This window comes from Pelecanus crispus, chromosome 2 (assembly GCF_030463565.1).
Source record: "Pelecanus crispus isolate bPelCri1 chromosome 2, bPelCri1.pri, whole genome shotgun sequence".
In the NCBI taxonomy this organism is placed as follows: domain Eukaryota; kingdom Metazoa; phylum Chordata; class Aves; order Pelecaniformes; family Pelecanidae; genus Pelecanus; species Pelecanus crispus.
In genome coordinates this window covers 152219730-152244494 of record NC_134644.1, presented here as the reverse complement: position 1 = coordinate 152244494, position 24765 = coordinate 152219730, and the positions used below count along the sequence as shown (strand labels likewise).

The following is a 24765-nucleotide window of genomic DNA, read 5'->3' as shown; positions in this document are numbered from 1 at the left end:
AGCTGTTTCAGTGAAATAAATGGCAAATTCTGTATTTCAGTACCTCTTTCTTATATTGCTTTTTTGTCTCTTTAGATTCTGATATGCCTGATCATGATTTAGAACCTCCTCGTTTTGCCCAGCTTGCTTTGGAACGTGTTTTGCAGGACTGGAATGCACTGAAGTCCATGATCATGTTTGGCTCCCAGGAAAACAAAGACCCGTGTGTATTTACTCATAGTTGTCAATGTAAAGTTTGATCTGATATTTGGACCTGCTGACTTATATAAAATTTATTTCCTTTCTTTTTGTTTTTTCCAAGTCTTAGTGCAAGCAGTAGGATAGGTCATCTTCTACCTGAAGAACAGGTTTACCTTAATCAGCAAAGTGGAACTATTCGCCTGGACTGTTTTACGCACTGCCTTATTGTCAAGTGTACAGCAGACATTTTGGTAAGCGTTCTTAGCCATGTTTTACATAGATTTTCTGAATAATGTGATATTCTAGTGTATCTCAGGTAATACACTTGCAGACTAATTTGAAAATAACTTCAAGTCAGTTGTGTTTTTGTGAATTTATACTGTAATGGCTGTGGTCTCCCTTTGAATCTGTCTCGTTTCATGCTTCTAAATTACACGCTATTATTGGGTTGTAATGACCTGTTTCTACAGCTCTTAGATACTTTGCTGGGTACTCTGGTAAAGGAATTACAAAACAAGTATACACCAGGACGCAGAGAAGAAGCGATTGCTGTCACAATGAGATTCCTGCGTTCTGTGGCAAGAGTGTTTGTCATTCTTAGTGTGGAAATGGCTTCCTCCAAAAAGAAAAAGTAAGTGATGGGGTGGGGGTGTGTGTGTTGGTTGTGGTGGTTTGGGTTTTTTTTCATTTACATATTTATTCTCTTATTAAATTAGTTGATACAAATCAATAATAGGCAGAAACATCTGAAATAATTTGTTGTCTGTAGGCAGTGTTGTGTGGAAAGGTGCAAACCTCAAGATTGCACAATAGCTGCTGGTATGTCATGTAGCTTTTTAATACAGTGCTTGTTAAACTTACATGTTCATATTGAACCCTTCTGTCTAAAATGTTAAAAAACCCTACTTCCAAAAATCCTAACATGTTAAAATTACAGTCTATCATTATTTGTCAGTAATAGATTTAGATATCCAGCCTTAGTCTTGAATTATTGAACGATCAGTGTTTTTAACTGACTTGAATAGCTGTGCATATTGTCGCTATACACACATGAATGTATGTATCAGTTAAAGATAATTGTCTTGACTTTTTGAAAAAAGATTTGATACCGCCATAAAGTTTTTTGGAAAAAAAGATGTATTTGACCTTTATTTTTCTGTATTTTTTTTCCCTAGCAATTTTATTCCACAGCCAATTGGTAAATGTAAACGTGTATTCCAGGCATTATTGCCCTATGCTGTTGAAGAGTTGTGCAATGTAGCAGAATCTCTAATTATTCCAGTCAGGATGGGAATTGCACGTCCTACAGCACCCTTTACTCTTGCTAGCACTAGTATAGATGCCATGCAGGGAAGTGAAGAACTGTTTTCTGTGGAGCCTCTGCCACCCAGACCATCATCTGACCAGTCTAGCAGGTAAAATTGGCTAAAGCTTGCTATTTGTTCTTCTCAAAGACTTGTTAAAGGTGGTTTTGTTTTGGGTAGCTTTTCATTAACAGAAATATGGTGAGACTTCTTATTCTGGCCAAGCATTTTGGAGGTACTTTCCCACTGACAGATTTCTACAGTAATTTAGGTTTGTAGTGATGTCCAGAGGTCCAAAACTACTTTTTTGTGTTTTGGTTTTTTTTACAGTTCTAGTCAATCTCAGTCATCCTACATCATAAGGAATCCTCAGCAAAGACGAATCAGCCAGTCACAACCAGTTCGTGGCAGAGATGAAGAACAAGATGATATTGTTTCAGCAGATGTGGAAGAGGTCAGTTTTCTTTTTTTGTATTTTTTTTTTTCTTCTCAGTATGGCACCTAATGCATTAGCACATGCTTTAGCATCTGAACCAGAAATCCATGCATCAAGACCTCCAATTTGCAAAAGATATAGTACTTCATGAAGTCCTACTGTGCCATAAGCATTTTGTCTTAACAGAGCTTTGTAATTGTTTTGTATTCAGCGATATTTAGTCATTTCAGAGTATACTAAGTGCCCTGCATTTGACAGAATTACAGTATGATTTAGAATACTAGTAAATACACCTGTCATTTCCTTTATGTATAAACTTACGCTGTATTATAACTCCCTGTTAAAAAAGTTTTTAAGTCTGTCAGCACATGGTTGCTATTGCGTAGGTTCTATTAGAGAAGTAGAGAGGGTCTTTTACCAGGATGGTAGCTCTTCAATGTTTCTTGGTTTTTAAATCAAATTTTGCACTGAGCTTTTTCAAATATCTAGATTATCTCCGATATGGAAGATATTCTAGCATAAAATGACAATGCTCTTTCCAGGTTGAGGTGGTTGAGGGGGTAGCTGGTGAAGAAGACCATCATGATGAACAGGAAGAACATGGTGAAGAAAATGCTGAAGCAGAAGGACAGCATGACGAGCATGATGAAGATGGTACGTACAGTGTAAATCATGGACATTACTGCTTGGATGAGCAAACTGTGCAACTGAAGCAAAAGGCATCTTTGGAGTCACCAGTGATAATGGTTTGGGAGACTTGCAGAGTAGAGAGAATCCAAGGGTTTCAGACTACACACCTTATAAAAGGAGATGAGTAACATTATAGATAACTCTTAGTAGTCAAGTACGTGAACATTTTTATTTTTCTCTTTCTGCATGAGGAGAAAAGGTACCAAAGGAAAAAGAAGAAAACCTACCCAAATGTTGTTATATGCTTGGTTAACAATATCTGTTTTGCCTTTTGTATTTGCTACTGTAGAATGTTGTTGACATAAACTAGTTGAAGGACTGCAAAAAAGCCTAGTTCTTGTATGGCTAATGATAGAATAGTGGTTTTGGTAGATGTGTTCTCAAAAGGGATCTGAATCATGGTGAGCTAGTTTTCAAACCAATCACAAAATATTAAATTATGGTTCAGTGTTTTGTAGACAAAATTAATCCATTATGTATGAAAATTCTTGCCATTAATATGACCTGTCTTGTATTAGTTTGGGATTAGATGGCCCAAAGCTATGTTTTTTTAAAAAAAAAAACAAACCCAAACTTCTCTTTCGGACTGTACCTTGTGTTTCCAGTCAACCCATTTATAATACAGGAAATCTGTTTATTCACATGCGGAATATTGAGAACATTTAATTCTCAAAACTTAAACTTGAATAGAACCTGCATTTTTTAATAAGATTTTTTAAAAAAAAAAAGGTTTCAGGTATTCCTTAGATATTCATTTGAAACAGCATATGGTTAATTGTCCTAATACGTGTGCATGAAGAGTTGTGGAGTCTTTTGGCTTGAGTGACTAATTCTGAATCCTGAAAGTCTTAATTTTCAGTGTGTGTGTTGAATGTGTATGTGCAGTGCAGAGTGAGAGGGCCAGGGGCTGCTAATTGTTGGAAAATGAGAAAATATGCTCCAAGTACTGCTGCATGTTTGCACTGCTTTTATGACCTCTCCCTGCATATCCATTAACTTCTGCTATAGTAAGAAGCTTCGGGTTTTGTTTAGTGTGTTTTATGTGAGTCACTACAGTCATTCTATTCTTTTTCTAAACATGAGATGGTTTTTATATTGTTTCTATAGGCAGTGATATGGAGTTGGATTTGCTAGCTGCAGCTGAAACAGAAAGTGACAGTGAGAGTAACCACAGTAATCAGGACAATGCTAGTGGGCGCAGAAGTGTTGTCACTGCAGCTACTGCTGGGTCAGAAGCAGGTATGCCACATCATCTTGTGTTTAATCTAGCTGTTTAAATTTAGATATTAGGATTAAGTTGTACAGGAAAAAGAAATGTGTTAGTGATTGAATACGGCTTTAACAAGGGCAGAACTGGCTTCACCTAAAAAATTTTATTGTTTGCCTTTGGATCTGGACTGCATCCAGCACTCCAGAGGTATACTGGAGAAATTACTTTCTTCACAATTAGACTGGACAGAGCAAGAATTACCTGGTTATGACATTTTAACAAATACCTTTCCCTTGTAATCTTGTTTTCCCTTTCTTTATTTTTTTCTCTTTATCCGGCTTCTTGCCTCCCACCTCCACCTTCCACACATTTCCTGTTTATTCCTTTGCTTTTCCTTTGCCTGTAATTGTAAAGGTACTATGCAGAATTTTTGGACAAGGAGATGCCCTAACATGTGGCCTATCTTTTTTTGCTCTTACAGAGCTTCTGCATGTGTTAGCCAGAGATTACCTTGCACTCTTGTGAAGTGAAATGAAATGGTTTCACTCATTTTTAGTGTAGAAGTTACATATGGTTTACAACAAAACACAAAACCTGACCAGTCGTTTTAAGGCTTTTTGAAAGCAACTGCTCTACTGTCCAGTTTGGAAGCATACTTTTTAGAAATCATTGCCTGGGGGCAGAATCAGTGAAGAATTTTTAAATCAAATTATTTCTTAATTTATCTTTTGAAATGTAAGTAATCTTACTGCTTTTTCATGAAACCTATGAAAAATTAGCAGTATGTTATAAGGATAATGCATTAAAGAATTTCAGTAGTGGTACTTGAACCTTTTCAGTATGTATAGTTTCTTCTCATGGAAAAAAGTTTATGACACTGACATGATACATATATACGTGCACAGATGTGCAGTTGTCAGTTACTGTTTATTGCTTATTTTCCTCAACAGGCGCTAGCAGTGTTCCAGCATTTTTTTCTGAAGATGACTCTCAATCAAATGATTCCAGTGACTCTGATAGCAGCAGCAGTCAAAGTGATGACATAGAGCAGGAGACTTTCATGCTTGATGAGCCTCTGGAACGAACCACAAATAGCTCACATGCCAATGGTGCTGCCCAAGCTCCCCGTTCCATGCAATGGGCTGTACGTAATACCCAAAACCAAAGGACTACTAGCACTGCTCCTTCTAGTACGTCAGCCCCAGCAGGCAAGTCTGAGTAAAATGCATGCATGAATGTCAGTTAACTCTGGCTTTGTTCCTTCCTCTGATTTTGTTTGTTCTCTTAAGGATGAATTCTTATCTGTTTGTCTTAGAAGGACAGTGCTGACCTATCTTGACTGTTCCAGTTCTGGTTTTGAATTTAAAAAAGGAAGGGTCTGTTGTAGTTCTTAAGAAGATATGAGTATGCTTACTGTAGCTAGTAATTTTTTGCTGGTTACAGTTGTGATGTCAGTAATATTTACAAGTTTATTTCTAGAAATGTTCATGATATCGGTCAGTACAGAAAATACATAGCAAAGGTTAAATAAATTCATTAATGTCATACCTTCTTTTATGTTTAGCAAGTTCAGCAGGCTTGATTTACATTGATCCATCAAACCTACGTCGGAGTGGTACCATCAGTACGAGTGCTGCAGCGGCAGCTGCAGCACTTGAAGCCAGCAATGCAAGCAGCTATTTAACATCTGCAAGCAGTTTAGCAAGAGCATACAGTATTGTTATTCGGCAGATATCTGATCTGATGGGTCTGATTCCCAAGTACAATCATTTAGTGTACTCCCAGATCCCAGCTGCAGTGAAGCTGACTTATCAAGACGCAGTTAACTTGCAGGTAAGAAGATCCAAATCTCTGTAGAGAAACATAATTTCAATACAGTTGGTTTTTTTTAGGTAAAATCACAGAGTCATTGAGGTTGAAACTGACCCCTGAAGATTGTCTAGTCCAAAGTCCCTGCAGGGTCAACAGAAGAAGGCTGCTCAGGGCCGTGTCCAGTTAGGTTTTGAGTATCTCCAAGGATGGAGACTCCACAACTGCTCTGGGCAACCTGTTAAGTGTGTGACGACTCTCACAGTAAAAAAATGTTTTTCTCAGTTTAAACTCAGTTTAAATGGGCTTTCCAAGTATTTCAGTTTCTGCCCATTGCCTCTTGTCCATTCACTGGGTATCATTGAGAAGAGTCTGGCTCTGTATACTTTATACCTTTTTATCAGGTCTTTATACACGCTGATAAGATCCTCCTGAGTTTGTTTCTTGAGTCTAAACTGTCCCAGCCCTCTCAGCCTCTCATCATATGAGAGACAGCGTAGGCTGAAGTAGCTGTAGTTACTAACTCCATTAAATTGTTCATATTTCATATACATACCTTCTTTCAAAAAAGGAATTTCAGTTGGGTTGGGTTTTTTTGGGTTTTTTTTTTTTCAACTAAGTCTGACTGGTATCTAATTAGTAGTTGTCAGGATTGACTGCTTTGGAGATACTAGTGATCTCTACGAGAGGTCTTTTGCCCTATTCTTTTTGACATGAACTGTTGAGTCTATAAAAGAAGAAAGTTACTAAGGGCCAAATAATTAAATGAGACAAAGGATTTGTACAGGTAAATGTACTGTTTGCTGTCCCTTCTTTCAGGGGCATGATCATCCCTTCCCTGTGCATGTTTTTTGGTACAGTGCTCTTGACTGTTGGTTTTTGAAAGTATATGTAAAATGCATCTTTAGAGAAAATACATGAAAGGGAAGACTGGTATCTGGCATGTATAGAAGGAAGATTCAGAGACTAACAACAGGAGGAGCTTCAGTGTGTTCAGAGAGTATGTATCAACTTGCATGTGGGCATAGTGTATAGAGTGAAATCATCTGTACTGAATTTAGTACAAAAATCAACTGTTAGAATAATACTGCTGCTTTGGGGAGCCCAAGAAATCAGGTGGTGCTGTTTTCTGTTAGTAGTACTGTGTGATGGGATGTGAAAACCAGATGACAATATATTTACTTGTAATTGAGCCACGAAGTATTTGTATGGCTCTGTTTTCACAGTGCGATGGAAGAAAAAGGCTTCTGATTTGGGAGAGGAATGTTACAAAGATATTATGGGATCAAACACTGGGGGAAACATGCAGGGAAGGAAGTAAGAGGAGGCTAAAGAGGAGGCTTATTATGGAGGAGGCTAAAATCGGTTTCTGTTCAGAAGATTCTCAGTGGGAAAATATTGTCTCTGCTGAGCAGAGATGTTTTGCAAAGGTTACCTTTTTGCCAGATGAGTGCACAGGAGAGCTGTCCAGCTGAGGCAGCAAGAGATTTGTATTTGAATGTGAAAGCTTGACAGCGGAGGTTTCATTTGCATACAGAAACAGGGGTCAAGACAGCATTTTGTTAGTTTGGTGGATACAAGAACATTTGAAGTGTGAGGGATGTTTTTGAAGACCAGAATGTAGAGGAATGAAGAAAGCAGACTGATGCTGGATTAAAAAAAAACCCGACAGGTCAGTGGAGTTAGCAAATGGCAAGAAAAGCAGACTCCAGAGCCAGTATGGGGAACAGGTGAGGAAGAGACTGGACCGGGAGGAGAGGTTTGTATGCAGACATAGTTCTTTATGCAGGTCTTACTCAGTGAAGATGACAAAGTTAAGTTGCAAGGGGTGAAGAATGGTGAAAGATCTGGCTGGTGAATGCTGTAGCAGGATGAGGTCTGAAAGCTGTTTGAAAGTCAGGAATTGGACCAAAATCCCCAAGATGTGCACACCTGGAGATGCTGGGTGGTCATAACGTGAGGAGTAAAAGAGATGCCCAAAAGGGAGAGAGGCATGGTGAGAATGCTTTACAGACACCAAGTGATGAGAGCTGCATACCGCTACAGTAAATCAGCAGTCTCAGTAGAGCTTTCGGAAACTGTTCATTGGTCATTCTTGAATGTGGTTTTACAGCCTCTTTGTAGGGAATCAGATGTAACTGTAAAAGCCATGGTAGAGGCTTATGTTGAGGCTGCACTCTCATCATCTAGTTCTATTGTTTGCAAAACTCATTAAATTTCATTTTCTATAGAATTACGTAGAAGAAAAGCTTATTCCTACTTGGAATTGGATGGTTAGTATCATGGACTCTACTGAAGCTCAGCTGCGTTATGGTTCTGCGTTAGCATCTGCTGGTGATCCTGGGCATCCAAATCATCCTCTGCATGCTTCTCAGAACTCAGCCAGAAGGGAAAGGATGACAGCCCGTGAGGAAGCTAGCTTAAGAACACTCGAGGGAAGAAGGTATGAAAATAGTTTGATTAGTGCATGCGATATGAATTACCAGTTCTACAGTCAAATCTTCTTGTTCACTGACATTTAGGAATCTTATTTTGTAATGCAGTGGTGTAGTTACTGTTTTGATTTAAGTTGGCTTCCTGTGTTGTTGCTAGTATTTGGTTTATTCTGACACACTGGATTCGTCTCGAGTACTGTTTACAATATACTGCACCTGAGCTGCTTATAGTAAAGCATAAAGCTATGCTTGTTACTCTTATTACCACATTGTTTTTGTGGGGGTTTTTTTGAGTTTTTACATACATATTTCAAATATAGACTAATATGTAAAGGACGCCTTCTACTGTGATGCTTAATCTCTGTATTCAATCCTTTTCTTTCACTAGACGTGCTACATTACTCAGCGCCCGTCAGGGAATGATGTCAGCACGTGGTGATTTCCTGAACTACGCACTGTCTTTGATGCGTTCTCACAATGATGAGCACTCAGATGTTCTTCCTGTTCTAGATGTCTGTTCACTAAAGCATGTAGCATATGTTTTTCAAGCCCTTATTTATTGGATTAAAGCAATGAATCAACAGACAACATTGGATACTCCTCAGCTGGAACGGAAGAGGTATCGTGGCTGACTCATAGAAACAAAAACTTTTGCAAAAGTGGTGTGTGTCCTTTTGTTTCAGTCATTGGCATTGTTACTCAGCAACTCATATAAATATATATATGTAGATCTATCTGTGTGTGTAGTAACATGCATATTAGGAAAAGAAGGTTTTCTTACCACTAAAACGTGAGTTTGATTTTTAACTCCATGGCAGTGCCTATAAAAGATGTACTCGGGACAATTTCTCAGCTGAAAAATGCAGTCTGCTCCTCACATTTAACATGGTAATAACTTATTTAGAATCGTGTCAAACATGTTAAGAATTACATAGGAGAAAATGTCAAAGTCTGGTATGATGGGCTTAGTAGTTCTGTTTTCATTTGGTTATGGATATTTGAGACTTACCTGATGATTTAAAGCACAGTAGGGAAATCAATAATTGAAAATGTCCTTAAGTTGAAAATCCCTGCTACTTCAGCTATAGAATTTGACAAGGTGCATTTATTACTTTTTAAAACATTGTAAGATATTTTTTTTTTCTGAAATGTTCTTTGATTTGAAATGGCAATTAATGATCATAGAAATGTCCATGTGTTGGTGTAGACTACACCATCTGTTCCCATTTCTTATTCTGCTTTGTACCTGAACAGTCCTAGTCAACAGTTAAATAAATGCAAATCTTTGCCCCTTCCTGCCCCTAATTTTCAGTATTGCAGGTTGAACTTAACTTTCCCTTTACTCTACAAATTTAGTAACTGTAAAATATGAGGTATTGGTATTTTAGATATATATTGGACTGCTGCTTTAGTTCCAATATTATGTTCAATATATCTTGGTAATGTAAGGCTTGTTATGACCTCAAAATGTATACCAGAGGGTGATGTTGTCAACAGTAGCTTCCTGGCAAGTAAGGATGATTTAATACAGTAATTGATTGAATTTTTGTACTTGAGTAGTTAAGAGCTGTGGCTTTAAGCCTTTTCCAGGCAATAACATACTTCTGGAATCTGCTTTGTCCCCATAAAAAAAATTCACATATTGAAATCTGTCAAATAACTGTTCATCAAAGAATTGCTAAGTTCACTTCAAATGCTTATAAAGCTATGAAGGCCTAGACCTTTTCAATTAAAGGTGGGTGGTTCAAATTCAGTCAGTTGCTTCTGTTAGATGACATTTTAGTAGCCTGTATAAAACAAAAATTTATCTGTCTTCATCTAGTTTCAGAACATACTTCACAATGCATGAACTGCCAGAAATGAATACTAATCACAGTTCTTGATCCTTTTTATAATACAGTGAAATCCATTTCTTTAAATGCAGTTTGCAAACTCACCCTCTGAAATGTGAGCAGTGACATTATTTTTCTAGGACTAAGTGTATTCTACACCAGTAAATTTTAGAATGGTATTCACTTACATATTTCTTCCAGTAATGCAGGATTCCTAGGTTTTGTATATTGACATAGTCTTTAAAAACAAGTGTACTCATCACTGTCTGAAGCTGTAACTTTTTACATCAAACTTGGTAGGTGGCCAAATGGCAGTAAGGGTAACTGCGAGTAATGTAGTGAGTGAGTATGTAATGAGAGGTACTCTACGGTACTTTGATTTTTGGAGTGAGTTCATTCTTGTTATGTATAGCTCCCAAGTACACTTACTGACTATACTCTTGTTTTCTTCAAGAGGATTGACTCTTCTTTTTTTTTTTTTTTTTTTTAAAGAACTCGGGAACTTTTGGAACTGGGTCTTGACAATGAAGATTCAGAACATGAAAATGATGATGACACCAATCAAAGTTAGTATACAGAAACACTTCTGTACTATGCCAAAATGCAACACTTTCTTAGTGTTTTTCCCCTTTAGCTAGCTGAGACTTTGAATAAATTGTTCTACCTATATATGTAACGTTAAAGTTGGATTTTAGTAAGATTTTCTTACCATTGTTACTTTACAGAATTTCTTCTGTCATTGCCTGTTCTCATTTCAGGGCCCTCTTTTTGTCTCCTTTCTCTCTAAACTGCAGAACTGATGCCCTTACTTATCATTCTACACAATGAGAGAATTTAAAATTTGAATCAGAGATAAACTGATTTTTTTTTTATCTGATGAAACTGCCACTGAAAATGGTAGAATGTATACTCTGTACTAAGTACATACAGTGTAGGAGTGCATGTTCAGTAAAGTTAGTTACAGTAAAAAGAATTAAAGTGATGACTAAGCAACTTAATAAAAATACAGGATTTGTGGAAGCATCCTGTAGAAGTATTAAATTTGCAGAGATGGTCCTCCAGTCAGATAGCTAAGAGGGAAGTGTATTAATTTTTGGTGTTTTAAATCCTTTGCTTTTATAACTGTGAAAATTGAATTGAAATTTTCTCTGATATTTAGGTGCTACACTCAATGACAAAGATGATGACTCCCTCCCAGCAGAGACTGGCCAAAACCATCCATTTTTCAGACGATCAGATTCTATGACGTTCCTTGGCTGCATTCCACCCAATCCTTTTGAGGTTCCTCTGGCAGAGGCCATCCCCCTGGCAGACCAGCCCCATCTATTACAGGTGACATCAGAGATGGTGTTCTGGAAGAAAACTGCAGTTTGCTTTTTCATTTCTAACTGAAGTATATTATTTACCCAGAATGCTTTTGTTAATTTTCAGCCAAATGCTCGCAAAGAAGATCTGTTTGGGCGCCCAAGTCAGGGTCTGTATTCATCTTCTGCCAACAGCGGGAAATGCTTAATGGAAGTTACAGTGGATAGAAACTGCCTTGAGGTAGATTTAAAGGTTTTATTATTTTAAACAATAGGGTAATTTCAGCTAGTACCTTAATTCCTTTAAAAGGATTTCAGAGAGAATTTTAAGTAGCTTTCAGAATGATAATTGGAAAGCCCAGTTAAGCGTGAAAACTTGGACTTTTTATGAAAAATGTGCTTAATTTTTTTTAAATGTAGGAACTTTTATGATTACTGATTTATAGCAGGTTTCAGGCAATATTTTTGAAGGCTTCAGTACAATCCCAAGTTAATTTTGAAATACCAATTATATAATTATTTGTGATAAAAAGAATTAAATCTCCTTATAGGCCAGTAGTTTTGACTTGCCTAAAGACTGAGCATTAAATGGCAAGCGTATGAAATACAAGCATAAAGTGGGAGAATGTTTTTTTGTATTTGTTGAAATGATTCAAGTTACTGTGTTTTAACAGGTGAATTACGGTGCTCACTTTTTGTGTGGTTTAAAAATTATATGTATATATCCCTTGAAAAAGCTGCCTAGACTGTTTTGAAAGTGCAATTATATTTTACTTCTCCTTGTTTAGGTTCTTCCAACAAAAATGTCTTATGCAGCCAACTTAAAAAATGTTATGAGCATGCAAAATCGGCAAAAGAAGGAAGGGGAGGAACAAAACGTGCCTACGGAAGAATCTGAGAGTTCAAAGCCAGGGCCTTCAGCTCATGATCTTGCAGCACAACTGAAAAGCAGCTTGTTGGCAGAGATAGGATTGACAGAAAGTGAAGGGCCACCTCTCACGTCTTTCAGGTAGTTTGAGTTAAAAGTTACTCTATGAACTATTACTGAAGTGATAAAAGGATATTTGGGACTCTGAAAAGTCTTTTCAAATTAAAATGGGTAGCTTGCTTTAGTTTGAAAATGTGGCTTGTGTTTGATAGCTTTTAAAATGAAGAGTTGAACAGTCTTCAAAGAGGTCTGTGCAAACTGTATTAAAAGTCCTTTACTACTTGAATTCCTGCTGCAGACCTACTATCATGTCCTGGGTAGCTAAGTTTAAAAACTGGAATTGACAGCTTGCCATCTGTGTCTGGCGATACTGACCACACTTTATGCAGTTAGGGACTGAACTGCCCTCACTTTGAATTACAGCTTTTTTTTTTAAAAAAAAAAGGTCTTGATGGAAAGGAGACCAATAACAGTGAATTCCATGTAGCAGTGAAGTTACATGCTTTGACAGTAATTTCTCTTTGGAAGCAAGACGTGTTTCAACTGAAACTAAGCAGTTCCATGGGCTTTTGTCCACAAACTTCCTGTACTGTGTTGTTGTTTATCAGAAATAAAGAACTTATTTGAAAGGCAGAGAGTAAGAAAAAGCAGAGGTACACAAAACATGTCTGAAATGTAACTTGATTTTGCTTGTCTGTCATTTTTTCCTTCCTTCTGTCAGGCCACAGTGTAGCTTCATGGGGATGGTTATATCTCATGACATGTTGCTGGGACGTTGGCGCCTTTCTTTAGAGTTGTTCGGTAGAGTATTCATGGAAGATGTTGGAGCAGAGCCTGGATCGGTATGTATTTCCCAGTGTAAGGACAACTCCTCTTACAACTAAATTGTGAACCTCCCTCATTATTCTGATTTTGGTTTTTGGTTTTTTGTTTTTTCTTCTTTTAAGATCTTGACTGAATTAGGTGGCTTTGAAGTAAAGGAATCAAAATTCCGCAGGGAGATGGAAAAACTTAGAAACCAGCAATCCAGGGATTTAACGTTGGAGGTAAAAAATGTTAGTTTATCTTCTGAATTTGTTTTCATTAAAAGTTGAATTACTGCACATTGCAGTAACTAGATAGGAGAAGTTGTATTTCAGAGTCTGCAAGCAGGTGTCTTAAACCTTACTTTGTGAGCTGTGTTGCAATTACTGTGTAGTTTTTCACAGTCTAATTGGTATTTTCTGAGTCTATGCAGAAGTGTCCAGAAACTTCTTGTGAAGCTGAAATTCTCTTGGTATGATGATTGGTAGAGAAAAGAAAACTTTTTTTGTGTTTTTTGCTAGGTTGATCGAGACAGAGATCTTCTAATTCAGCAGACCATGAGGCAGCTCAACAATCATTTTGGTCGCAGGTGTGCTACCACTCCGATGGCTGTACACAGAGTAAAAGTTACTTTTAAGGATGAGCCAGGAGAAGGCAGCGGTGTAGCACGAAGCTTTTATACTGCTATTGCACAAGCTTTTCTGTCAAATGAGAAACTGCCAAATCTAGATTGTATTCAGAATGCCAACAAGGGTACCCATACAAGTAAGTGATGTACAGCAGTTAATCTACAGATAACATTCATAGAAGCCTTGGATGCTTTTTTACATTGAAATACTTGGCATTGTCTCAGAGATTTCTCTTGTTAGCACGGGAACTGTGAAAATTGTGCTTGTTAATTCTTTGAGGCAAGCAAATGGCTTTTATTCTGCTTTCAGAAACAGCAAGCTCTTGTTTTTCTTGAAGTAGGAGTCTGCTTTACATGCTCTCAGCTTTTTTGAGCATCTTTCTCTCCAGTAGGTAATAATTATCAAGATTTTAGCTAGTAAGAGCTGATACATTTTAATATGACTTCGCCATCTGGCTTGTCACAAATACATTTTAATGTTTTTGAAAGTATATATAAACTCTTGAAGTATTTTGGCATTTGTAAGTTGGTACAAACACTTCAGGTTCCTTTCTTAAGTTTGGCTGAACCCCAATCACTACTTTAAGTGAAGTGGTTCTGTCTCATTAATATCTTTCAAGCTATCTTCCAAAACTATGTCCTCCTTATGCTGAAACTTAGGTAGGAGAGAGAAATATAAAGATGTTTAGGCTTATGAGGTTTTTTCCCCTTCAGGTCTGATGCAGAGATTGCGAAATAGGGGAGAGAGAGATCGGGAAAGGGAGCGAGAGAGAGAAATGCGGAGAAGTAGTGGCTTACGAGCTGGTTCTCGGAGAGATAGGGATAGGTAAGTGACACATTTTTAATTTGTTGGAGATACTTTGTCAAATAGAATAATTGCCTTGGTTATCTTCAGGAAAGATACTTCTATTTCCTCAAATTAAAGGTGTCTGTCTTTTTCACTTTCAGGAGCAATTTACAGGGTAATTTCTTGAAATTCAGTATATGCTTTAATTCTTTAAAGAATAATTATGCTTACTTTAGCATTGATAGATGATATCTCAACCATATGCCATCAATCTCTCCTGCTAAAACAATAATAAATACTTGTGTACTAGAATAAAATTGTGAGGTGGTTTAGAAACAACATTGCCGTTGGTGGCATGTCTGACTGCTGTATCCAAAATACTGGTAGTATTAGAAACTCCGGTTCATTTTGATTCTCTGTTCCTGAATCATTCTCTCCTAGCAGCTATGAGCAACACTACTATTCCAGCATAAAAGCTAATGCTATTTTGAATCTGTGTGCAAATTGTATTGTTCCAGAGGATTTTTGCATATTTCCTCTGAAATGAGTACAAACTGCTCTAATTTTCTTAAGGGACTTTAGAAGACAACTTTCCATTGACACACGGCCTTTTAGACCGGCATCAGAAGGAAACCCTAGTGATGACCCTGACCCTCTTCCAGCACACAGACAAGCCCTTGGAGAAAGGCTCTACCCTCGAGTGCAAGCAATGCAACCAGTAAGACTTACTGCACTTAATGATATATTGTTCTTGTCATCTTTTAATTTAAAAAAAATTAATTTCCTTGTCCATTATTGTTTAACATAACTGAAAATATTTGAACATGTAGGGCTGTTTTTATATTCTTTGGCATTCTCTTAAGATTTTATTTCTGTAATTTGTCATTTAGCTTAGGAGGTATCTTGTAATGCATTCTATATTTAAAATACTAAAACTTTCATAAAACTGTATTTGAAAATGAGAGAACTGGAGGAGAAGAGTAAGACCTATCGTTCCTTATCCCCAGGCATTTGCAAGTAAAATCACAGGAATGTTGCTGGAATTGTCCCCTGCTCAGCTGCTTCTGTTACTAGCTAGTGAAGATTCCCTTAGAGCAAGAGTTGATGAAGCAATGGAACTCATTATTGCACATGGCCGGTAAAGTATCAAAGTTTTAGATAAGAAATTAAAATTGATTTTGTGGCCAAAGCACTTGTACTGGGCTACATCTAACTCTGATGCATGCAACTTATTCCTTGCTTTGTTCTAGGTATTTTTCTTTGAACAAATTACTTGCTGACTTTGGTTTAGTCTAATCTGTCTGGTTTCAGAATATGATACTTCCTTATCGTGAAATTAAATCTGCCTTTTTTTTTTTTTTTCCCTTGTCAAGGGAGAATGGTGCTGACAGTATATTGGATCTTGGATTGCTAGACTCTTCAGATAAAGTGCAGGTAACAAACTGTTGCACAAATTAAATTTACTGAAGATCCAGTTGTATCAGTTAATTTTAAAAACTTAAGCAACTGGAGCCTTCTTTTATCATGCAAGACAAAGTTTTGTTTCATTATTTTGTGGAGTTATCTTTTTTTTTCTTTCCCCATTTCTTTTTTTCTTTTGAAAAGATTAAGCAGTAATTACTCAAAAGTATAAAATGTTACCATTAGGAAATATGGAAATTCTTCACCAATGGAACTTGAATCTTTGGATCCAGTAGCAAATAGCTTGTTGATGTGTGTCAGTAACTAGAAGTAAGTTTGTTAATTGCTATTCTGACTTTGAAAACAGGAAAATAGAAAGCGACATGGTTCCAGCCGCAGTGTAGTAGATATGGAATTAGATGATACAGATGATGGGGATGATAATGCACCACTTTTCTACCAACCTGGAAAACGAGGCTTTTATACACCAAGACCTGGTAAAAACACAGAAGCGAGGCTGAATTGTTTCAGAAACATTGGCAGGTATGCTATTATTAACTTTCCAGTCTGAAAAAGTGTAAAAGATGAATATACAAAATACCAGGGAGAGTACCAATGATCCAAGCTGCAAAAACTTTCTTTATTAGTTTTATGCTCTGTATTTCTCAACTGGAGCTAAATAGTGGGGAAAAAAAGAGGTTTCTTTTCCTGTTAAATTTTTATTTTTAACTTTTTTTTTTTTTTTTACAGTCTGGAAGTTTTATACTGCAGAAATATTTTTTTTTAAATGATATATGTCCATGATTTTCTTTGGGGGATTGATAGGGCTGGAAAGCTGCAGCTTGATTCTTAGAATGTTTTCACTTTATTATTGTGAGTCTGCTGAAAGACCTCCAATATAATTTCTGTTGTACCAAAACAAAACCCAAACATGTATTTTCAGAATCCTAGGATTGTGCTTGTTGCAGAATGAACTATGTCCCATCACGTTAAATAGACATGTAATCAAAGTTCTTCTTGGCAGAAAGGTAAGTTTAGATGAAATTCAATTTTCTATGTTTTTACATAAAATTTCATCTTCAAAAACTGCTTTTTTTCCCTAACGTGCATGTATTGACTAGCAGAGTTGATATTGGAACTGTAAGGATGCCTTTGAATTTAATTTGAGGTGTATTCATTTTTTCATTTCCTAGATTTTGCACTGAGTAGATGTACTAGAAGTCAGGTATTTGACTAAGATGGAATGATATGTAATAGATTAGCCTTTGACTGTCTTCAGAAACAGCTTACTGTCTCCCCTTTTTCTTTTCCTGGGACTGAAGACTCGAAGAGATAGTGTTGGACAGTACTGGGCAGTAGCATCTCAGCTTACTGAAAAGCATTTTCCTCGATATTTGAGAGAACTCATTGAATTATAATTAAAATTTTGTCTTGGGTGTAGGTATAATTTAATTCGGAGCAATAATTACCTAAACTTTCGGCAGAAATGCTTCCCCACCCCAATAAGCAGTAATTATGTACTGCACATTTCATGCATTAGTCAATAGCATTGTAAGTTCTGTCTGCTGCAACAAACTTAAACCAAGGTTTGTTACTGCTGATCTTTCCTTGAAAACAATGTTGATCACATAATCAGTTATCCAGCGTACATATAATCTTTAATGAAAAAGGGTTAATGGCAGAAAGATGCCTCCAAATCCCTGGTCTCTTCCAAGAGAGATTCCCTTCTAATTCTTTTCTTCAGGTTTTTCTTCTTGAGTATGTACTCCTTCCAGTTAAATGTTGGATACATCAAAGAATATTTTAGTTAGGTTTAGTTTAGTTTAGTTGGTAGATAACTTTTTTCTCCAGGCTGATAAAGAACAAAGAAGCAAGGAACTATAGAGAACAGCAAGAAGTAGACATTGGTATTTGAATTGTTGTTAACTGTGGTCTGCAGCTACTGGGCCATCAGTCATTTAAATATGTATCTATAGCAGCAGTATGTTTGTGTTTAAGTGGAGGGGAATTTCCAGCATTTTGGAGCACTGATGCAAATTGTTTCCAACTTCAGTCAATCTCCATCAAATATCAATTGAAGTAGGTGATATGTAGAAGAATTTGTTTAAAAAAAAAAACCTATAAATTTTCTTTATAACCTCTATTCCCTTGAGAGCAAGAAAGGCTTTACAGGTCTATTTTTACGTTCTGCTAATGCACATCAGTTGAGTATTCTAGTGTACCTTCAAAAGTAGGCTGAAAATAGGAGTTTGACTGCCTTTATTTCCAAGTGTTTGTATGCTTTGTTACATGGGTTATGCACTGCTGTATGCTAGTGCGTAGATTAGGCACAGATCACGTAATTTTGAATGTATTCTTAAACAACTGGTATGTTTCAAACGTCTACGTACTTACTTTTTGCTCCTTATCTATCTTTTTTTTAATAGGTGAACTGGCATGACTTTGCTTTTTTCGATCCAGTTATGTATGAAAGTCTTCGGCAACTTATCCTCGCTTCCCAGAGCACAGATGCTGATGCAGTGTTTGCAGCAATGGACTTAGCCTTTGCAATAGACCTCTGTAAGGAGGAGGGTGGAGGGCAGGTAAGCACAGCTAAACCTGTGTCTCTGTAGTTTCGGAATTCAACACCTTATGCATGTTGTAACATACACATAATCCATGCTCTTCTCAGATGGTAGAGATGATGTTTTACCCTTCCTAGATTCAAACACAGTGTTCTCCTCAGACATTGAAATGTGAGGTTTTTTTCCTTGAAGGTGATGTAGAACCAGCCATAAAGCCTGGATAGCATAGTCAATCCTAGGGAAACTTTATAGTTAACCTGCAGTAGTAAATTTTGCTTGTTTTTAGAGGGATATTGAGCAATAAATCACTGTGCAGCATACTGTGGCTGTTGTAATAATCACTTTTTTTTTTTTCTTTTTCTTTTTAAATGGTCCTTGTTACTTTGCCTTAGGTTGAACTTATTTCCAATGGTGTAAATATACCAGTCACTCCTCAGAATGTATATGAGTATGTCCGGAAATATGCAGAACACCGAATGCTGGTAGTAGCGGAACAGCCTCTACATGTAAGTCTTTGGTGGAGTGTTTTTTTAAAAAAAAAAGGGGGGGGGGAGGAATCTGTAAGACTTCAGTCAGTTAATTCTTTTCCTCATTATGGTATTGCTGATCAGGTTTCTTTTGAAGTTTTGACAGCTTGATTAAAAATATTTAACTTCCTAATTTTTTTGTGTAAATGTTTATGCAGTACTGTGAAGACTGAGTACTTTGGGCAATTTCTCCTTTTTTATAGAATGAAGGATAATTTCTTTTAAACTTGATCTCATTGGTTAAGCATATATGTTCATTTCTTGAGCTCAGATGGCACGTATCCTCTTGGAATTTTTGCTTTGTATTTAGCAGCTACTTTGTTCTAATAACCGGTCACCTTTGCTTTGTTTAGCCTTATAAACAAAGATTTAAAAGAAATTTCAAAATATTTACATAAATCACCTTGAACTTCTGACTTGTGTCCTTGTTTTAAAAGGAAAAATCAGTTGTGAAACATACAACTTTGTTCTTATTTTACTAGCCTGGCAAGAAACCTAAGAATTGACTATAAAACTATATTAAAAATAACTTGGTTTTTGAAGCCCTTTTTAAATAAAAGTTACAGAATAGTATATTTTTGTAAACAGTTAATGAAGGTCCAGTACTTACTCTCTGTCATATGGTACTACATCTAAACTTGGTCATTTCTGCCGACTGTGGTTTCCTGCTGCACTTTTGAGATAACGCTAGCAGACTGCTAGATTACCTCTGTGCAGTTTAGGTCCAAAATTCTCACAGAAAGAACATGTTCCTGGAATTAAGCTACTTGATCTCCATGTCTGACTCTTGTTGAAAACCATAACATTTGTATTCATTTTGGAATTTACTAAAACAAATTTATTCATATTCTTCCATTTTGAAAATGGAATTTCCAATCTTTTCAGGATATTACTTACTTATATAAAATATATATGTGTGTGTATAATGTTTTTAAAGCAGAGTTGGCATGTGAGTGTCTGAGGAAGCAAAGTAAAAGTAACATGCAAGATGCATTTTTCATAATTCTCATCAGACTCAGCGTAGCTCATCAAAATACCTGAACTTTTCAGCATTAGAGAGCGCATTTGCTTCTGCTCCTGGTGAAGTATTAGTTCAAACCATTACTGCTTTCTTCTACAATAGCAGGTAGGGTTTAACAGATTGGTGCAGTTCTTTGTTTCAGAAAATCTGCATCTCAGATGGTAAAGCCTTTAAAGAGAAGAACAGCTAGGAGAATAATGGATTTTGAGTTAATAGGGGATTTCACATGGAACTTTTCAGTAATGCATTTAAAGTCAATCTGAAAGTGATGTGGCTATAATTGGGAATCTTGTGGTTTTCACTTAAGGCAATGAGGAAAGGTCTCCTGGATGTACTTCCAAAGAATTCATTAGAAGATTTGACAGCAGAAGATTTCAGACTTTTGGTAAATGGCTGTGGTGAAGTAAATGTGCAAATGCTCATCAGCTTTACCTCTTTCAATGATGAGTCAGGTATGAAATAACTTATTCAGAAACAGAGTTACAGGGATAACTTAACACTGTTTGTTCTGTGTGGAGTAGAATTACCAGCATTAAACTTAAACTACCTCTTCAGATTTGACATCGGTTAATAAGTCATTGAAAGTCCTAATAAAATTATTACTGTGGCTTTTACATACCTTTGAAAACATGTACCTTCAGTTGGGGGGGCGTGGGGACGGGAAGCATGTTTTCCAACTTTGCTGTCACCTGATGTTAAATACAAGAATTATATTATTGGTTGCATATCTTTCCTTCTGAAAGTTCCGACCTAACTTTAGAACTATAGATGTGATGGATGTAGTCCAATATTTCTTACATAATTTTTAAACTATATTTAGCTGTTAGGCTCTTTGGGAGGGGGGTGTGGGAGTTGTACTGAGCTATGTCAGAGTTAGCCTTTACATTCAAAAGTATGTGTATTAGTTTTGAAATTACTAGTGTCTCTAATATCAGGACTTTATGAATGAGGTTGTAGCTGAGATCCAACTTGCAATACATGTAAAACAGATCTCTTAATATTTATTGTCTAGTGTACCAGCTGAATTGGATATCTTTTTTATTTTACACAGGAGAAAATGCTGAGAAGCTTTTGCAATTCAAGCGTTGGTTTTGGTCCATAGTTGAGAAGATGAGTATGACAGAAAGACAAGATCTAGTAAGTTGTCCATTCCCAGTGGAAACATGCAGAAGAGCTGGAATAACTTTGGCATCATTACTGTCTTTAACTGTGTCTTCCTGCAGAGACTTTGTATTGTGAAGAGTTAAGGTAGCAGAGCAGGGTAGTAGGGTTTGATTAAACTTTCAGTTCTGGAAACATCAGGTGTGAATCCTAGGCCTTCTTGCAATTGAAAGTAAGTGTGGTGTTTGCTTATCCATATTCACAGGTCTCTTATGGAAGCACAGTTACAGTGTTACAGTCTCTGCACAGTCATTCTTAAGCTGAGTAACTGTCGTTAGTCAACTGTGTGGTGGGCTGGTAGGGTTTTGAGGTTGAGTTCTTTTCCTGGATCATCTGCTCTCCTGACTTCTGTGTATCCTGAGGGCAACACCTGTGTCCTCTCTGTAAGATGTCAGTAATGATACTATCTCCTTCTCCAAGCCCTTTGGGAATAGCTGATGAGAACCATGAAAGTACAAGATACAGTTCAGGGGGTTTCATTTTGGAAAACTTGCCTGTAAATTGTATTAATCGTATGGTGCTTAAAACGATTTGCTTTTAGCTTCCTACTCCTTAAGGTATTATCTTTCCTTTACAGTTTGCTAAAAGGAAACAAGGCCTAATCTGACAAGCAGAAAATCTAGAGCACATTTGTTAAGGAATATCTGATTACACTTCCGTAGTGACTCTGCTCTGCAAGTCACTATTTCACACTTGAGACAACAAACCAAATATTCTCTGTTGCTGCCTTTTGTCTGTACAAGTACTATATTCTGTAGTCACTAACTGGTTTGTGAGAGATTTCTGATACATTTGGTATTGACGGCAGTCACCATCTTCCCAGATAGATTTGAGGACATTTCATTTACTGAGGACTTGTTGATACAGGATCATTTTGAGTGCTGTTTTTATCACTTTTAACAGAAGTATATAATATAATGAGCAGTTGAGGAAAGGAAGTGAAGGGAGCTACTACAAAAGCATGTGGCATGACCACTGAGTTTAGTTGGCATATTGAACAGAACGTAGTATGATCAAACTTGCTGTGACTGTTCTTTAACCTATCCCTGCACAGCATGTAGGCAATATGAATTCTAGCCTTGTACAGCAAAATTTTAAATTCTGTCGTCTTTTTTTCAGGTTTACTTTTGGACCTCAAGTCCATCATTGCCTGCCAGTGAGGAGGGATTCCAGCCTATGCCATCAATCACAATAAGACCACCAGATGACCAACATCTTCCTACAGCAAACACTTGCATTTCTCGCCTTTATGTCCCACTCTATTCCTCTAAGCAGATTTTGAAACAGAAATTGTTACTCGCCATTAAGACCAAGAATTTTGGTTTTGTGTAGAGTATAAAAAGTGTGTATTGCTGTGTAATATTACTAGCTAAGTTTTGTAGATTTTTCCATTTGTCTATAAAAGTTTATGAAAGTTAACGCTGTCATACCCCTGGTGGTACTTTAAAGATTTAAATGCAAACATTCCTCTACTAAATTTGTAACGTAAAGGCCTAAGGAGCACTGGCAATATCTGATTGCAAGAGTTTGCTAGTCAATAACTCCTTTGCCTAACCCCAGCCAAAGATGACAGCAGAACAATATAATTTACACTGTGATTTATCTTTTTGCTGAGGGAAAATATGTAAAATGTTCTGAAAATTCACTGCTGCCTTTGTGGAAAGTGTTTCAGCAAAGGTTCTTGTATAGAGGGAGTAGGGAATTTCTAAATAAAAAATTAAGTATGTTCTGTGTTTTATTTTAACTTTTTTTATGGTGTTTTAATTTGTGGTTGGCTGCAGTTGTGTATCATGTATATTGAACTTGTAAAAAGTTCCTGACAGCTCAGATCCCAAAGTCGGGATCATTCACTTGTGAAACCACTTTCACTGCAATTTTTGTTCTGATTGCATTGAACTCTGGTGCATCAGATACCATCACTAATATTTTGCATGTAATCTGTACCTTTAGTGGGTTGGGGTTTTTTTTTGTTTTTTTTTTTTGTACATATGATGAGGCCAATGCACAGTATTTCATAGTTCACGATCAACATTTTTGTATCCCTGTTTCAGTGAACAGACAGTCAGGAGATTGTTCCACTACCAGTTCTAACCCGACACTTGTACTACGTTATCTAACTATGTAAACTCAGCCTGGGCACTTTCTGGTAACTGTAAAATGTTTATAAGATCATGATTATTGAAGATACATTTTGGAAAACTTTAATGTTCGTGAGCAGCTTAACTTCTTTTGTATCTAGCCTTTTTTTAAGTATCTTGTTACAGTTTTTTAATAAAGAAATTACAGACAAAATACCAAGTCATACTGAAGAAACAATAGTTTTTATTTATTTAGCCATTTATACTTTAGATAACAGCATACACTAAACATAGTTGTTCATTAAAAATCTGAATTTTGTAACTGAAAAATTGACCTGCAGAAGACATTCAGCCCACATTTTACAGTTAGCAGAGAATCCTGAATGAAACAGGCCAGGCAATCCCTTCTTTTCACAGAATTGGTTGGAAGGGGAAGTGGCTTGTTCTGAAAAATCTCAAGGTAATTAGGTTAGAATAAAATTCTCAAACTGCATTGTAGTGGGTTCTACTGTATGTTCACTTTTTGAAGTGATTGGTTGCTTTTGGGGAGGGCAGTCTTTGACCATAACCTAGGACTTGTTTTCCCTAATGCTTGAGAGATTTTTGAGAGTTAGGAAGTGATTGATAAAGGAAGGAGCTACTTTTTCTATGTCAAAACAAATTTCTGAAAGCTTAGCAGACTGAAGTGTTGAAGGTTTAAGAGCTTTTGTGGTGGTGATGTTCTCCTTTCTTGCTTCTCCAACCCCATGAGTCCATGTTAGTGATAGTTTTTTTTTTTCCTTCCTTTTGTTGGGACGAACTAAACTAACGTTCCGTCAAAATCTGAGTGGAATTCACCTTTGCCAGAGCTCCACTGGGTTTTCCTTTCTGTCAGCTAGTTGAGGATGACCAGAAGTTACCTACAGCTGTGATTTTCAAAAAAGCCTCTATTTTCATCATTTCTTTAGTTGCTAGAGGTGTGGAGGACAGTTGAAATCAGACATTCTGATGACCCGTTGCCAAACTGATGCTGAAAATCCTGTTTGCTAAATAAGGCTGACTGTTTCAAGCTTGTGTAGTTAAACTGCAGATAAATCAAGTAAACAGATGTAGACTTATTTCTGCATGTACTAATACTTCCTAAATCAATCGTCCTGGAAAAGGATAGTTTCAGTGTACGAGGATTGGAGTCTATTCTGGATTTCCTGTTGTGACCTCCAGTGTCTCTTAAGTTCAAAACTGTATCAGATTTTACTGTGCTAGTACCAATTAAAAATAAAAAGCAGTACAGCTACACAAGTCTAGATATAGGTGTATTAGTATAGAGAAATTTTATACTGGTATGGCTGTTCTCATATACTAAGGAGGATAGATACAAAGGTACCAAGCAACATATACCTTATGCCTGGATTTCTAACTGGTGTAATTATTTCCATTACCAAAAACACCTCTAACTGAAATGTGTAAAGTTAGTAGAAAGCAACAAAAGAAACTGTTTAGAATAGGCATCAGATCTACAGTCTGTACAATAAAGCTCCCTCCCTCACAAAGCTTTGTGAGACTTGATGTATTAAAAAGTATCCAAGGCCCTTGGATGAAAGGCCATATATAAATGTAAAGTACTGTGTGTATATATATATATATATGTATTGTGTGTATATGTATATAAGTGTATGTGTATGTATAA

General features: G+C 36.7%; 1 protein-coding gene across 17 annotated transcripts in view; it reads left to right on the top strand.

The window, feature by feature from the left end:
• Positions 1-22747, top strand: part of UBR5 (ubiquitin protein ligase E3 component n-recognin 5) — a 97287-nt gene extending 74540 nt beyond the window's left edge. For 7 of the 17 annotated variants that reach the window (XM_075706115.1, XM_075706117.1, XM_075706116.1 and 4 more), the window contains 29 exons: positions 76-202; positions 302-431; positions 651-811; positions 1356-1595; positions 1815-1938; positions 2463-2574; positions 3718-3849; positions 4771-5028; positions 5385-5653; positions 7861-8072; positions 8453-8683; positions 10389-10462; positions 11056-11228; positions 11307-11441; positions 11989-12209; positions 12850-12970; positions 13076-13183; positions 13454-13697; positions 14275-14386; positions 14921-15065; positions 15355-15485; positions 15721-15781; positions 16116-16291; positions 16692-16776; positions 18175-18330; positions 18705-18818; positions 20168-20312; positions 20912-20997; positions 22141-22747. In XM_075706115.1, the coding sequence (XP_075562230.1) occupies positions 76-202; positions 302-431; positions 651-811; positions 1356-1595; positions 1815-1938; positions 2463-2574; positions 3718-3849; positions 4771-5028; positions 5385-5653; positions 7861-8072; positions 8453-8683; positions 10389-10462; positions 11056-11228; positions 11307-11441; positions 11989-12209; positions 12850-12970; positions 13076-13183; positions 13454-13697; positions 14275-14386; positions 14921-15065; positions 15355-15485; positions 15721-15781; positions 16116-16291; positions 16692-16776; positions 18175-18330; positions 18705-18818; positions 20168-20312; positions 20912-20997; positions 22141-22353 (4496 nt within the window). In that variant the 3' untranslated portion in view covers positions 22354-22747. Of the gene's footprint in view, positions 1-75; positions 203-301; positions 432-650; positions 812-1355; positions 1596-1814; positions 1939-2462; positions 2575-3717; positions 3850-4770; positions 5029-5384; positions 5654-7860; positions 8073-8452; positions 8684-10388; positions 10463-11055; positions 11229-11306; positions 11442-11988; positions 12210-12849; positions 12971-13075; positions 13184-13453; positions 13698-14274; positions 14387-14920; positions 15066-15354; positions 15486-15720; positions 15782-16115; positions 16292-16691; positions 16777-18174; positions 18331-18704; positions 18819-20167; positions 20313-20911; positions 20998-22140 lie in introns of those variants that run through there. The other 10 variants (XM_075706113.1, XM_075706112.1, XM_075706109.1 and 7 more) reach the window with 8 other exon arrangements.
• The last annotated feature ends 2018 nt before the right edge of the window (positions 22748-24765 follow it).